Consider the following 16,840-nt stretch of genomic DNA (forward strand, 5'->3'; position numbering starts at 1 on the left):
TAATTGCACTAGGAATTTACATGACGAATCATAATGTAGTTTGTGATAGGTGAATGGACAAGTAGTTTCTGATATTTATAAGTAAACTAGCATATATACACGTGCATCGAGATATACAGGCATGTACACATATCCATACCTGGGCACATAGAAATATACTCTTATATGCCTTAACAGTATGTTAAGAGTAGTATATCCACGAAGCTCTACACATGATTAGTGTGCCAACAATGACATAGAGACATGGGCATCTACTTAATTAATTAATACCAAGCCAATATAGAACATTTCTCCTCCCCTTGAAGAGGATTGAAAAATGGGAAAAAAATCTTTTCTGTTTGGCTACGAGCCAACGCCGGTGGAGAGATTTATACCAACCACGACCTTGGGGTGATTTTCAATTTCTTACCGTGATTTCAAATTCTTGACAAGCGATTTATTATCTGATTGCATATACTACTTTGCATCAGCATATTCACCTTTAATTTACGCTTAATAGATGGTACTACTACTATAGCTTTTTCTTCACTTTCCCCACCAAACCTTACTTTTTGATAATGCTCTCACAAATCTTCGTCCGCATTTTAAAAAAAAAAACCTTCTCTCCCTCTCTCTCTCTCTCTCTCACGCACACACACACATGCGCGCACACACAAGCTGCAATTGCCTCGACACTGGGCTTCTTGTGAGAATGGACTGGAAACAATCATCTCATGATGCATTTAGTAATGATTCATACATACTTTTTTTTTAAAAGCCCCTTTGGGGGCAGAAATGTAAACATTCATTTCACCAGTCACACATGCCACAGATGTCAAGGTTTGAACCCAAATCCATTCGTTTGGGTAGGGTAGAATGGCCCGCACTAGACCAGTCATGCTACAGCCCGCTCACCATTCATGTATCATTTTAAAACACGTGAACTTCCAAACAATTCACAAGTCACGTGATGTAGACTAGAATCGTGTGTTCGAGTCAGAAAACTGGATGGTAAACCCTGAAACTCTATTTATGCATTACTAAAGACTATTCTGTGTATCATGTAAAGACACTGCTCTCTGAAGGGTGGTATAGACATGACAGCTACCAAGGAGAGAGACTATTGTTTAAAAGGTGCAGGGTTGAAAGTAGTATTCCTGAGCAATTATGAAAAATTGCAATGCATTCATATGGTTGATCTGAGTTAAACCAATGCAAAGTTTTGGTACATAAGCAGTTGCGCTTTCATATTGATACCGGTGTCCTCTTACGACTTTGTGCAGATGAGTGCTTAGCAACTTTTAGTTTTGTCGTGAAAAACAAGTAGAAGAAGAGGTGGTATGCATTCGTGAAAAACAAGTAGAAGAAGAGGTGGTATGCATTCGTGACAAAAAAGTGCACAATGTTTTTGGAACAAAGTAGAGGGCTCCTCCACCCCTCCATGTGGCATGATGACAGTTACAACCCAAAAAATGGCACACTCAGCATGCTACATGTTTCAGATTTCCTGAGAAAGTTGTGCCAAGGATACAAGAGCATTGCAGTAATCATGTGAAAAGATGCACACCCCTATGTTCAAACTCTTCTACAAATGAAGCATGCAACATCATTCCCCTTCAAAACCACGTGCACTTGCACGAAACTTGAAAGAGCTTTTTATAACACACACACAGGCCCGCTTACACACACACATCTTGAAATACATACTTGTGCACTGTTGATGAGCATAAAAATCAGAACAAACTTTTGATGAGCATAAAAATCAGAACAAACTTTTGGACATCAAAGCCCTTCCAGAAACTCTTCCCTCTCCAACAAAAAACTTACACCAACCAAGAGAAAGCAGATGGTTTTTTCAACTTTTGTGTGTGTGTGTGTGTGTGTGTGTGTGTGTGTGTGAGAAGAGAGAACATTTGTGGCTCTTTGGCAGACTTATGAGGTCTTTGTCTCAATACTCACTATTTCTCTCTTGGGTGAGATATTGGGCTCTTTGGACAATCTGGAGTGAGCATAATTTGGCATACTTGGGTTGGCAAATTTGAATCTTTCCGAGCCTCATTGCGGTAATCCTTATATGATGCCTGCCATGAGGGTGATATGGATGCTTCTTGCATAGAGCTTTTCTTTTTATGTTTCTGATCTTTGGTATACTCTCCATTTCGGAGACCTCCCATCATGTAAATTTATGAGCATATAAATATACTGCACTGGATATTACCAAAAAAAAAAGTGTGTGTGAAGAGAGAACCACCTGCTTTTTACAGCAGAGCAAGGTTGCTTTTTACGGCAGAGCAAGGTTGGCGTAAGTTTTTTAGTGGCAAAGCAATGATGGAATAAAGGCTTTGATGTCAAATTTGTTCTAATTGTTATGCCCATCAGACGTTTTTTTTAAAAAAATACGTGAAAGATGACACAAACCTTAAGCAAATTAAGCTCAATAATAATCTTTCTACTTCAAGCCCAGATCAATCCAATGATACATAATAGCAATGAAGTCAGTGACACCATTTGATGTCTTGCACACTTGTAGATATAAAGGTTCACTTCTAATGTCCCTGTACCCAGGTGCTCGAAGTAATTCACAGACTTTGAAAGCACCCTACAAAAGTCTTCATATTCCACATTAGGCGAGGCAAAGAATTTATCTGCACGACAGTTCGACTACGTGACCACAGTAGATACCTAAACAGATGGTTTAAACGGCCAATTGCTTTCGGTTGGTTGGTCCAGCCCCTAAAATGCTTTCCCCTAAAATACCTGAAGAGGCAGTACATCTCATCTTTTGAATACCCATTCCTTGTTCAATGCTGTCATATGAGCAAGAGATTATCATCCTCCAAGCTCCATGTCAAATCCTTAGTGAGGAAGAGCTCCACTGGTTGCATCCCGATACTGCTTGTGCATCACCTTATCGTAATCTATAGTTGCATTTTGAGCAGTAAATCAATCATTTTGATGCAGCAAGAAAACCCAAACTGTGACCACATAAAGGCCCGACACAGAGCACTCCCCACCCATGGGTCGGGCAGGGAGTTCAATGGGCAGGATTGGCCTGTCCATCCCTGGATGGTGGGCCCTACCGGCAGGCATTGTTCTATATCCGGCCCAAGAAGAAAATCTTTCAGAAACAAGTAGAAGATTGTGCACACCCATGCTCATCCATACTCCCAACTCACACACCCCAGAAAAGTGAAGAAGAAGCATGCCTTCTTGACTACTCCACAATGCATGCCTACCGGCAGGCATTGTTCTATATCCGGCCTATGAAGAAAATCTTTCAGAAACAAGTAGAAGATTGTGCACACGCATGCTTATCCATACACTCCCAACTCACACACCCCAGAAAAGTGAAGAAGAAGCATGCCTTCTTGACTACTCCACAATGCTGCTGCATAGCTGTTCAGCGGACTGTCATTGTTTGGTTCTGTTGTAGAAGTCATCATAAGCAGCAGGTAGACATACAAAGCAGAGATCCAGATGCAAGCAATCAGATACAAGAGGCCAGGAATTACCTCCTAGAAGGCTTTGAATAGAAAGTAAAATAGTCCGGACATCGTATGCAGAGGACCACTTATCCTGCCAACCACCAAAACCTACGTTACCCCCTACCCATGGTGCTTACAGTAGAAACGGGCAATCAGGTGAAACAGGTAACCCAACCTGAAGAATGTCCAAGCAAATGTTTCCATACTGGTCCACGTTTGGATGGAAACACATTGTCTCAAACTTCACAAGAGGCGGCTTGAAAGGGTAGTCTGTAGGGAATCGTAAAGATAACTTGTAAGCCAATCCTTCATACACAGTCCCTGGACTGCCCTTAATCGTGCCAATCCATGAGAAAATGTTGTCACCATCTGGAAAAGCAGATATCCCAGGATCTCCAGATGTCTGGAAAAAAATAGCTCCAATTAGAACTATCACACAGTACTCTAATTTTACAATATGCAATGCTAGCCTAAAGAACCCTCCTGTTCTTTGGTGTCTCTCACCTGCTCTAAAACATCAGCTATTTCTCTTCAAAGGTGGTATCCAGACATAAGCAGCCCATAGTGATTTGGTTAACTTCTAATGGTCAGCCCCACAATGTGAATGCAATTTTTCATAGATACCTTAGTCTAGCCCCTCGAGCTCTCCAGCATGCATTCACTCAAATGACATGACGGACACGAGACTCAAACTCTTGAGATTCATAACAAAGCCTTGAAAATGGACCAAGGACGGCACCGAAACAAATGAAAGATGACCAAGAGTATGCCAGAGAAGGGTTTACGAGAGGAGGCACAAGACCATCCAGTCAAAACAGTAAGCCAGCTGCCAGATTTGGAGAAGCTTTGACAAATCTCTCTCAATGTGTGAGCAGCAGATGCAGACAAGCTCAAACCTACCTTGCTGATTTGGCCTTTCCCCATTTTGACAAGCTGCTAAACTGATTGCAATTATGTCTGCTAATGCAGGTATATAATTCACCCTGGTCTTATTTATTTGGCTTCTAAATAATTGACAAGAGGCAATTCCCAATCTTCCTTTTTTTCCAATAAATTATCCAAATGTTGTTATCCATGCCAAGAAAGGGAAAAGACCAAAAAACAGAGAATTGATGGACACAAGCCAACCCCTTTAAATGAAGTAAGATATTCACCAAATTAGGTATATCTCAAGCTACTATCTTAGTTTCAAGCAATCTCTCACTTCTTCAGCAAGTTTTACAATAGAGTTATGCAGCTGATTCATCTATTGTCTCAGGAATGACAGTAGTGAAAGCCGAATACAATTCTACCAGTCCATGCAGGTGCTCTGCAGTATGTCCTTTCCATGGATGGTTATGGTCGACACTGTCAAAAAATACTCACTTAACCTAGTCGAATTAATGAAATAGTTCCTCTCGCTATACAGATCCTTTGCTAGAGAAAAAAAAACCAGGTTTATTCCCAAACTTACCATGAGCAACATAAGCTCTGTCTGCAACCTGCACAAACAAAACAACCAACGTGCAGATAAACATCTCCCCTGGTATATCTGGCCTGAATTACATTTGAAATTGAAAAAACAAATGTTTTGTTACAAACCTGGTACTAAACCGAAATCTCATGACCTATCTAGGCTAATGTCTTGAAACGACAGGCCTACGGCGTTGTAGCCAAGCAGTAAAGGCGCTCAACTCGGCCACCCTCGGGCGGACTCATGTACCAGGGGGGGCTAAACGAGATAAGCGCCACGTGCTTGGGAATAAGGCGCAACTCAGTTTCCGGCATGAAACCGGCGGACTTACAAAAGGATCTACTACTAGGAAAAAAAGTCTTGAATTAACAGAGCAAGCCATGGCCAGCTTAGTATACTCGTCATAGGCCTACGGCGTTGTGGTAAAGGCGCTCAACTCTGCTACCCTCGGGCGGACTCATGTACCGACTTACAAAAGGATCTAAAAAACGTCTTGAATTAACGGCGTTGCAAGCCCCCGTTCGTGCAAGCCATGGCCAGCTTAGTATACTCATCAGCACTCCACCTAATTGTGGTCGCCAGCCGCCCATAAATGTGTGCAGGTTCTTACCATGTTATCTGGGAAAACCCTTCGCATCAGCTCAAAAATTTCATGCCTAATCTATCCTTTGGGGGGATGCAAATGAACGACTAGTACACAGCGCGAAGAGTCTGGAGTCGGTCAAAAACAGAGACAAGGAGGGTGTGTACCTCCGAGCGACGGAGTGGCTGTCGACGGGCTGAGTTGCGGGCCGTGTCTGCTTTGCGTTGAAAGGGGAGGTTACTGTGGGGGCGATGGCGGTGCGGCCGTGCTGAGTTGGGGCTCGGGGCTCCATGGCCGATTTTGTGTGTGGCAGAGAGAACCCTAGAAATTCCTCAAGAAGAAGAGCTTCCCTGCCTTCGCTGTGAGTCTGCAGAATGAGAGGGAGAACGGAACTGAAGGTGGTACCAGATGAATTTTATAACCTACACCCAAGGGCTTGTGTGTGTGTGAGAGAGAGAGAGAGAGAGAGAGAAGCGTTGATCTTATTGGACCTGTTCTAAACCTTTAGAATATGTGCGGGTTCCAATTTCCAAATGCGTATCAGTGCAGCCAGTGAGAAAAAAGACAAACTTAAAGTACAATCAGTTTCCCTTTATTGGTTTTTGTAAAGACTAGAGTAAATTTAATCGATTTTTCTGAATTTTAATAGGTAAAAAAACATTAAAGGATGGTTTTTTTCTAACACTGTGTATTAAGCTGTTGTTGTAAGAGCAATCCACCCGTAATGTGGGTTGTATCGGTGTTGGAGCCAAAAGCACATGTGTTAAGCTACTTACACATTTTTTCTCACCAAACATCTAAAAGGATCAAGCGTTGCCCGATGATAGGTACAATGCACACCATACATCCGCATGGGAATCTATAGTTTTTAGAAACTGAGGTGCCAAGTTGCCAAGTTGATTGTAGGTGTTTGCATACATGTGTACGTGTGCTTGTGTCTACATGTGCATAGCTTATCCAAGGAGGTTTCAAACCATTCAAATTACGTCAATCCCTTATGCCCCTCATGTTCTCTCAATGAACACAAACATACCTTATTGTTTTGAGTTTCTATGTTTCAAAGTTATAGCTACAGATGCATTGGAATCTAATTATGAGGACACAAGACGAGGAAAATCAAATTCATTCTCTTATGTTAGTTTTTATTCTTTTGCAACCTTGTATTCTACTTATTAGATTTTCAAGAAACTAGTTACATGAGAACTTCCCCATGTGCTTTCCAGCAAGCATTATAGTTTTTTAAAACCACCGCCATCTATAGAAGGCATGTGTGTGTGTGTAAGCAACCTACCAACCATGTGCACCATGCTTTCCAAGTACTAGATAATGAGCTCAACTTTCATTTCATTTGTGAATGAAGTTTCCTCCTATGTTCCTTGTTTGTCTTTATGTTGCAACTTGTAAAGATTCTAAGTACATGAAAAATAAATGAGATAATTTGTTTATTGCAACACATTGACGATGATGTGATGAATTGTTTACTGTAGCACATTGAGTGTGATGCATTTGCTAGCCTTCTTGTGCTATAAAAACAACTAATGCTAGCCCCATTTTGTTTTTTATATGATTTGGTGTTATAGCTAGCTTTTACATGTGATCTTTTCTAATAAAAGTGATCCAAACATCAAGCTAGAAAACATTTTGATGATCACACAGGATAAAAATCTTTAAATGTTGACTTGAAGTTGTGCTAGAGAAAGGAATGTCAAAGCTATGACAAGAAAAAGTCAAAGTTTTTAATGTTAAGGAGCTTGTCCTTCTCTATGGTGGGCAATATGAGGTTGCTTTAATAATTAGAATAAATAGTCTATGTTGGTAGAAAATGCAAACTTCAATCATGATAGAACACATGGTCACAAATATTGAATTCATGCATGGTAGTAATAATCTAAACACAAGGAGATAATAGCCAATGAAAATTTAAAGGCATTGATTATTACTCTTTTGATTTTGAAAGTTAAATAAAGAGAGGCAATCTGGTGTGCTTGATAAATTTGGTCAACATCATTTAGATTCATATGGTTCATTTTCACTTTGGAACATGCTTAAGAATGCAATGTTCATTAGGAAACAATGCTTCTAGTCATCTTGAGAGAGAAATCTCCTCTTGTGGGGGAGAGCTAGATCACTCAATTGCACCTTGGATCCATGTTGTCACACCATGGGGTTCTTGTAAGAATATCTGCCAAGCCTTGCTTCAATGGACTAGGGGAATAAGTGAGCTAGGTAGAGAGTGAGAGAGAGAGGGGAATAAGTGAGCTAGCTAGAGTTTTTGCAAGAATGTGCAAGGCTAAGGTAAGATCTTGACTTGAACAATAAGCCTCACAAAAGATGATTCATTTGATGTGCATAGATGGGGATGTAAGGTTATAATAAAGGAAATATGTTTAGAGACTTGGGTTGTTGTCTATGTCGATTGCTATCCAATGCGGGTTATAGTCATCAATAAATAGTTGGTTGATTGGATCATAAGAATAGTTTATGAAAAAGTAAACAAATGGAATATTGTACTTTGCTCTTCCAATCTAGAACTCTTATCATTAAATCTATCCTTCTTGTCTATATCCAATCCTTCTCATCCCCCCCCCTTCATTGGATTTAGGAAAGCCCATTAGTCCAAGATCCTCTCCCCAATAAGCACATTCCTTTAGAGAAACAACAGGAATGCTAAACCTTGCTAGTGGGGTGGCTTGGGACAAATTTTGCATGCCTAAATATCTACGGGGTCTAGAAATATTTCACTTGCACTCACTCTTTAGCCATAGTGGCTACATTGAGAAAATGCTTGAAGGAGGTATTTTGGGTTAAAACTCTTATTCAAATAGCTGATAAATCTCCAATGTTATGCTATGCTCTTTTCTGCTCACCGAGTTAGACTTAATATTATCAATGGCTCCATTAAAGTATAAAGTAGCCCCGTTTTGCTCATTCTTAATCAATGGTCAGAAGGAAGTTCTAGGCTTATTGGAATGGAGAGGATCTATTAGAGTCACTAGTAATTCCTTGTTTTTAACAATATATGGTGGTCTCATATCTTCAACCCTCCATTAGAGAAAGGGGACCTTAAGACATCAAGAAGGTTGAATAACTATTCCAACTCTTGGACTTATGAGATGGTCCCCTACTTGGGTGGAGAGAGGACAAACACTTAGATGTTTAGGCTTGGTAGTTCTGTCAGAGGCTTCCTTAGGACAATACCCTAGGTCAATGCTTTCTATCTCCACCATATTGGACATGAATACTTGGCTGAAAGACTCCAAGGGGAATCCCTCTCCTTAGCCCCTGAACTAAAGGAATTTATGGGCACATCATAAAATTTGAAATTAATGTATCATACTATAACAAAATCTTGAAACTTAAATGGGAGCTTGAATTAGGGCAGAGTAGGTGGAAATTTATGTGGGAGTTCTGCAACTTAGTGAGGGCAAAGACCTTTCTCTGGAAGGTTATCATGGTTGCCTTACCAATAGGTTGTAGAAAAGCATATCAAGAGGTAGATGTCTTAGAGAAGCATATTCAGAGGCAAGTGTCCTAGATGCAAGGGTTCTAAAAAAGATATGTGGCATTGCTTTTGGGGTTGCCTAGCCCTGAAATCAACAAATGGGCTTCTCTCATTGTAGCATACATGGTCATTTGATGTCAGTAGCTTCTTGGCAAGCAGTGTGGCCCTCTGGAAGGAAAGCAGGAAAGACACCATAGCCACTAAGATGATTTATGGGAAATCTGAACATCAAGAAACCTATTACCATATGAAGGAAAGCAGGAAGACACCATAGCCACTGAGATGAGGGAGGAGAGGAAGGCTCTTGTTCTCCACCGAGCCATAGAGGAATTGTGGATAAGCTACACAATGTAGGGCTTAAGTAGCCCACACTTGCCCGGCCGCCCGTGGTCCTCCAATCGAAGTACCTCACCCTGAACCTCGAATACTCTCGCTGATCGCTCTTTGGCGATCGCGCTCCATGTTCGGTCAAGCCCTATGTAACCTGTTTTACAAGCTACGTGACATTCTACATGTGTGTGTGTGTGTGTGTGTGTGTGTGTGTGTGTGTGAAGAAGAGGCCCTTATCATGTCTATGTGTGTGTGTGTGTGTCTATATATATAAGAAGAAGAGGCCCTTATCAAATCTAGTCACATCAGTCCAAAACATGCAAAAGATCCTTTACTAGAAGAACAAGGAAATTTTATTTAACCATGAGAATTTACTCTAGAGGGTAGATTGTCGGATCTCGATGATGGGATGATCTTCCTTCTCATGAATTTGGTAGCTAACACTAATGACTTGCTACATGTAGCAAGAGCAACTCACAACCATGCAACAAGCCCTTCTCCTCACAACTGAATAGTTGCTTGCATGCTCCCTCTCTATTTTCACTCTCTAGTTAGCTCACTTATTCCCCTACTTTATTGAGGCAAGGCTCGACACACATGTTTGTGCTCTTGTTTTAGTAACTTGCATGCTCATTTTCTCTCTTGTTTGTGCATGTAGATGGATTGTCATTTTGCTTTCTATGAATAGTTTCTTTCATGCTCCCTCTCTCTTCTCACTCTCTAGCTAGCTCACTTATTCCCCTACTCTATTGAGGCAAGGCTCGGCAACCTGGAACTTCGATGTTTTGTCCATTGGCTCCTCTTGCAAGACTATTGTATGTAGGGATGAGTTTAGGTTGTCCTAATGACACCCAAGTTTCTATTGTCATGATGTTATGACTAGCGCGAGGGCTAATCAATACGCGTTTATGCTTAACATCATTGCCTGTAGGGAAATCCAACCATACCATAATAGAATCTTCCAAAGGAACCAAGGATGTTTTCGTTTTTGTTTCAGCTTTGGATCCCATTTCTGTTTTATATTCCCATTCACTTTCATCCTCATTTTAGCTCTCAGCTTTGTCAAGAGTACCCAATGTGTATAGTGGCACACTTGGCCCTCTAACAATTCTTAATGAGGTCTGTTTGGAAACTTGCGAATCCTCACAATCCTGTTCTATGGAGTTCTTTATGTCTCGGTATAACTCAGGTTGAGCCCTTAAAGGTGCAAGTGCGGATGTTATGTTGGCTTCACCATGAGAGAAGAGCATTCCTCCAAATAAGGTTTTGAGAGACTATTTTAATCTTGTAAGGGAATTATCGAATTCCTCACGTGCTGTCTCAAGCGTATAGTTCATGCAATCTGGTCTCAAATGACTGTTTTATAAAGAGTATGTCTTCCTTTTGAAAGGGAAAGTGGTACTTCTATGGGCTTTGTATTTTGTTGCTTTTTTAAGAATGGCATTATGAGGCTCAATTACAACCAATGACCCTGTAAAACATTCAACCAAGATAAGCATGCTCTCCTAAGCTTGGCTTTTGCATTCTGCATATGACATGTGATCATTATTATCCATTTGGGGTGGTTGGGTGGGTTTTAGTTTCTTAATTGGTCTATGTGGTGCACTGAGTGAAGAGTCAGAACTTGTTTCATCCTCACTCAGTGATGTACTAGAACTTGTTTCATTTTCTGACTTTCTTTGGATTATCAGTTTTTCATTATGTTTGCCCATGCGACGAGATCGAATTTTCTGTTGGGCTTTTGTACCATGTGTCGCACATATGGGTTTTGAAGTTTGTGTGGTGGTCTTTGAGGTGGATGCTTTTGCATCATGTATAGCTTTTGGCTCTTTTGGGTTTTTGTCCCTTATGGGTTTATGTCCTCCACATGCTCTTTTTCCCTGTCTTTTAATTCAACCTTGGTTTCAATAGTTTGTAGTCCCTTGTCTTTCTTGGATTTAGAAGGTTTTCTTTTCTTTTTTGGTTTCTGTTTAAAGCATGTTCTTCTAACCATGTTGAGGTATTGTCTTTTACGTTCTTTTTGACCGTTTCTCGTGCCTTGGCTTGTAAACGTGTAAGCACATTCCAGGGTACCGTGGACAATTGCCCATTTTGTACACTTAAGATGTTAAGACTTGTATTTTGTGAGACAAGTTGCATTGAAGCAATCTTCTTGGGCAATCTTGAAACATGTGATTAATGTCACATCATTCACACATGGGTCGCAAAGTGTCAGTGGCTATGGGCATGGAAGTATTCCAAACTGTGCAGTCTACCACCTTGTGAGGTCCACGATAATAGAAACATTGAAGTGTTTGATTAACTGCTTCCTAAAGCAGTTTCTATCCTTTGGATTGTTTCTGTTTGGTGCACGGGAGATAGAGGTTTTGAGTCAATTATGGATGAAACAGGACACTTTTTAGTATCATGGTCAAAGGTTTACAATATATGCAGTATAGAAGAACAGGTGCCTTGTATGCATAATGGGGATTGGGATGGTCGTAGTGATTGCACTCAACGCAAGGCATTTTGTTCCTCACTTGTAGAGGCATTAAGGATTTCTGGTTTTGAAGGATCTCATCGTCTCTTAGAGATGTTGGCTGTAAGGTTTTAAGCAAGGCTGCATAGAATTCTGGGAGTGTCAATTCCGAGATCGATCTTTCTGTTGCCATTGCTTCACTTGGTTTAGATGAGGAACACCTTGTAGCATGATCATCTTCCAACATGTTGTCATCTAAACATATTGCTTCTTTACAACATTGATCGAATGTTTCCGGATTCGATACAATGATCAAGTTGTGTAAGCTGTTATTCTTTAAGCCCATCATGAAACTTCTCTTCAATTGAATATCATTTAATTTTTCCCATGACTCACATTGTGAGTCCAAGAGTTTTATCCGAAAGATAAAATTTCTAATGGATTCATTTGGTTGATGCTCAATTGAATAGAGTTCTTTTGCTGCACTCCACTGATCACCTTGTCTGGAAAAGCCATGTATAAAGGTCGATTTCAAGGTTTTGAAGTTAGTCTTGATCGCCGACATCAATGTGATGAACCATCGACTAGCTTTTTCCTCTAAGCATAGGTTCAACGCATGTACCTTAGTGGGGCAGTTGGGATTTCCAAAGGCTTCACATCTCTGTTCAAACGTTTGAATGAATTGAACAGGGTATGTTGTTTCGTTGTATTTGCCCATAATTTTAGAAATTTATACGCTCGTATTTCTGTATGAGTCACTGAGGCCGTATGTGAGTGCTCTTGTTGGGAGAGACTCACTAAGTCCTTGGGTTATCTCCCTTCCTAGACTAGTTAGTATGTCCAGGGTGTGGGCATCCAGGAAAGGGTTGGTACTTATAGGATTTCTGGAAATGTTAGGTAAGGGACCAAAGCCCGATGGGATCGAAGTGATAGGGGGCATAGCCAATGGTATTGGGAGGTGCATTTGTGGCATAGATCTCAATGGCTCGAAGATGTCAGCCACCATTGGGTTCAGTCCTTGTGTGATTCCTGGTAATCCCTCTATTGTGGCCATGTTGGAGTGCTTAAATGCTTCTTAATGAGCAAACACATGTTTTTTTTTTTGCTTTTTATATTCTCTCATAGCCCTTACAGTCTCAAGAGGCTTGGCATTCTCTTCGTTGGATCAAACGGGTGTCCGTTCGCCTTAACTTAGGCGCTATACACGTGAACAACCTCTTAGAGATAATTTTTCAAAAAAAGTGTATGCTAGTAATTTCCCAGATGGAAGAGAAGGTCTTAAAATCTATTTTCCATCAGTCTCAAGATGAAAAATTCTTCCGAGAAATTTTCCCTGTTTCACAGCACGTTATTGAGGGTGTTCCAAAAGGAATTTTCAAAAACTCTCTATGAGAGAGTTGTAGTATTTTTGGAGCACTACAACTTTCTTTTCCTAAGTCGTTCGTGATTTTATTGTTTAGACCCTCAAAAAGTATCCCGAATATGGCTCATCGTTATTTTTGCACTGTTTTTTATAAATTTTCGTGGTTTTTTTGTTGTTTTTTACCTCAATTTTCGAGTCAAATTTTGAGGCTGCTAGTTAGAGGCCAAAATGATCGATTTTGACTTTGGACGGCCAAGAGCTCGATGTCATCTTTTCGATGAGCCCTAGAGTGCCTTCATTGGATATACGGCTTAGGAGATATGGACCTCCAAACAACACCGAGAACCCTTATCGATTCACGTCGTAAATCGAACTTCATGAAAAAATTAAATTGGATTTTTTGGGGTCGCGTAAATGAAGAGTCTCACGTTGTGAAGTTGTAGAAAATGGTTCACTCATGAATCAGACTTCACGAGAAAATTAAATTAATTTTATTTTTTGACGTGCGTTCCGAGGGTGTGAACCCTTAGGCCGTCAAGTTGTAGAAAATGGTTCATGTGTGAACCGGACTTCACAAAAAAATTAGATTTGATTTTTTTTGGGTCGCGTGAACAAAGGGTCTCATGTTGTGAAGTTGCAGAAAATGGTTCATGCGCGAAGAACCGGACTTCACAAAAAAATTAGTTTTTTTTTTGGTGTGGGTTCTGAGGGCGTGAACCCTTAGGTCGTGAAGTTGTAGAAAATGGTTCACGCGTGAACCGGACTTCATGGAAAAATTAAATTCGAAATTTTTTTTTGGCATCGGTTTTGAGGACGTGAACCCTTAGGTCGTGAAGTTGCAGAAAATGGTTCACACGTGAACTGGACTCCACGGAAAAATTAAATTCAATTTTTTTAAGTATAGTGAGAAATACAAATTTCCTTTTTTGGGGGGATATTTTTTAAATTTAAAATGAAAGAGATATGGGCATTTTTCCAAAAAGGTAAGTGGAAATAAAAAAAGTTAAGCCTTTTTATGACACCCCTTACACCCTTCATAAATGACCCCCAATATGGACAATTTGACAACTCATAAGTATCTACTCATTGAATGCTCATTAGCCTTAATGAGTTATGTCAAAAAGTGATTAAAAATTAATCCAAAATTAATATTTTTACTAATCTTTTCCTCTTTTATACTAATCAAAGACTCTAATTAATCACTAATCCTCTCTAATTAATTCACACAATTGAGCACATCATTAGATAGAGAAAGGAAAAAGAAAATGCTAATCTTTGTGTATCAATAAATATGCGAATTAATCTAAAATAAGAGATTAATTAGACTCTTAATTGTGGTCTCCTCTTTTAAGGTAAAATTAAGCAAAGAGAGTCAAATTTCTCCAATTAATAAAAAAATTGATGCAATTAGGTGTTTTGATGGATCTAGATATTCTCAAAATACTCAAAAACACTAGGTTTGACTAATCATATGATCAATTTAGATCCCAATAAACACATTTTCTAAATTTTTTACCTCTTGACCAAGATTAATCACTCTTAATGACAAAAACCAAACCATTAAAAAAAAATTAATCAAATTCAAGGATTTTTTAATAGTTTTATTTTTTTTAAAAAAAGATTAAGCTACTCCTAACGCTTGCTAACACTCTAATGCAAATAATTTCAACAACAAACACACAATTAAGCTAAAATTAATGATTTTAGTTCTATGTTTAACACTAAAGAGAGCTAACATTCACTAAAAATTACAATCTATTGCATTGTTTGATGCAATGGATGCAAACTAAGCCCAATATGAACTATATACAAGCCCTAAGAACATGAAAAACCATAAAAACAATAACAAACACAAAAAATTAAGCTAAAAATTAAACAAAAGGTATTTTTTTCAAAAACAAAAAAGAGAGCTATTCTACACCAAATCCCACACAAATCACCATCAAATCCACATCTTCTTTATGGAAAACCATTAATAAAGATAATGGGCAATGGGTAATGTATAGATTAGAGAAAAAACGATGGAAAAAGCCAAGGGATGGTTCCCCCCGACAGCGGCGCCAAAAATGTAATGGCTCAGCCTAACCTTCCTGGAAACGCATCCAAAAAGAGATTACTTGCTGAACCGCAACTGTTGTGAGGATCTTTCTAATGGCCAAGCTCGTAACCCTTGGTCTCCAATCTCTACAACTCCTTGAGAAGTAATTCCACTGCACCTCTTGCGAGTATTGTCACACCGTCGCGTTGCACTACGGGTCCTCGTCCCTCCTCTCACCTCTCTTCACTCACACACACTCACTAGCATGCATTCGAGAGAGAGATTAGCAAGAGGATTACCAAGAGTAAGACTCAATTGCACAATGGAAGAGTATGTTGTATTATGAGAGATATTCACTTATATACATGGCCATAAGTGTTCACACTCACTTAAACTGTTCTGGCTGGGCACTTTAAGCTCATAAGAAGCCTAATACTATTACAATGACTACTCTCATAATATATCCATGAAGTACATCATTTAGGACTTCATGCTAACTTACTACCGCATGCTCTTGAACCGAGAATTACCATAAATACTCCGTCACACCATTACGGGAGCCCGTCCAAGTTGTAGCTTTGGGCACTATTGCTTCATTGCAGCCCAGAGCATAAGAGCGTTGATACTACAATCAATGTGATCAAGACTGTGGGAGTATAGCATCTCTATCCAATACATCAAAGATTGGGTTGTCTCTTATGGATGCAAAATTATGCCTGGAAAGACCATTTGTCATTTGCCACTCCAAAACAAATAACAGAAACTCACAAAACAACAACAATAGTCATAAATAGGAATAATGAAAAGCAATAGCTTGAGGAAATCATGATAAAGCACAAGGTGAGGGTAGTCTTACATCAATCTACCAAAAATAATGGACGATCAAAGTGGATGCAAGAGTTCATATGCCATCGAGGTGGAGGCCCAATGATGAGGCCAAGAGCGGCAAGAACAGGTAATTGAGGATCTACGGAGAGAGCAACAGGCCAAGGAAGATGTATGATGTTAGGAGCAGCATGATAGATTTCTCCTCGCTTTCGATTGCAAGAGAACACCGTGTGGACCCAGTAAGCACTGGCAATCATAGATTACAGAAGTCCAAAGGTGTGGTTGCCCTTTTCATGTTTTGATGGAGTACTCCAATGAAACAAATAAGGTCATGCTACATCTACATGCGGTTCATGAGAGCCATGTTCCAGGCAGTCATATGTGTTGACCTTTATCATTTGCTTGTCCACCCACAAGTCATTGAATCATGTATGAATGACTTGTTTAATGTGAGTACATGTCGCTATGTGGCAAGGATGTCCATATCAAAGGCGATCTTGCATATGCAAAATGTATCAAGCCTTGATTGTGTATGCTTTCATTTCTTCATGATACCACATGAGGTGCAAATGCTTGCATATCGTATGCGAACACAAGGGGGATGCCCAGATGGTGATTGGGTGGCAATGTACATGGAGGCCTATATTTTGAAGGACCAAAAAATGGTGTTGTATGTTCAAGCATATAATCCTACAACAATCAAAGAATATGAGAGGCCCTTTGGCCGCATTATCCAATATGAATGGATGTTAAGTATTGCAGTTTTCTTTTTGCAAAATGCATGGGTTGTAGACATCATGTTCAAAACAAATGTTTTTGGG

At 39.8% G+C, this 16,840-nt stretch overlaps 1 protein-coding gene across 2 annotated transcripts; it reads right to left on the reverse strand.

Annotated features, from left to right (window-relative positions):
* Positions 1-2,410: 2,410 nt before the first annotated feature.
* Positions 2,411-6,040, reverse strand: LOC147603403 (uncharacterized). 2 transcript variants are annotated; one of them, XM_086796613.1, is made up of 6 exons: positions 5,668-6,040; positions 4,918-4,945; positions 3,640-3,867; positions 3,492-3,555; positions 3,344-3,403; positions 2,411-2,897 (listed from the first exon to the last, which is right to left on the reverse strand). In XM_086796613.1, the coding sequence occupies exons 1-6, from the start codon at positions 5,790-5,792 to the stop codon at positions 2,836-2,838; spliced, it is 567 nt and encodes a 188-aa protein (XP_086652739.1). In that variant the 5' UTR covers positions 5,793-6,040; the 3' UTR covers positions 2,411-2,835. The 2 variants fall into 2 exon arrangements, with proteins under 2 accessions (XP_086652739.1, XP_086652740.1); XM_086796614.1 differs by lacking the exon at positions 3,344-3,403 and having other exon boundaries at positions 5,668-6,008.
* Positions 6,041-16,840: the final 10,800 nt, after the last annotated feature.

The sequence above is a fragment of the Cibotium barometz genome, chromosome 64 (genome assembly GCF_041138505.1).
Source record: "Cibotium barometz isolate CiBa-2024 chromosome 64, ASM4113850v1, whole genome shotgun sequence".
In the NCBI taxonomy this organism is placed as follows: Eukaryota; Viridiplantae; Streptophyta; class Polypodiopsida; order Cyatheales; family Cibotiaceae; genus Cibotium; species Cibotium barometz.

Bases quoted from the DNA above. Each gene is read 5' to 3' on its own strand.
- LOC147603403 (XM_086796613.1), bottom strand. From the start codon at position 5,792: ATGGAGCCCCGAGCCCCAACTCAGCACGGCCGCACCGCCATCGCCCCC. The intron at 4,946-5,667 runs GTACACACCCTC...TTGTTTGTGCAG, and splicing joins AGCCACTCCGTCGCTCGGAG to GTTGCAGACAGAGCTTATGT. The intron at 3,556-3,639 runs GTTGGGTTACCT...GGTGGTTGGCAG, and splicing joins TTTGCTTGGACATTCTTCAG to GATAAGTGGTCCTCTGCATA.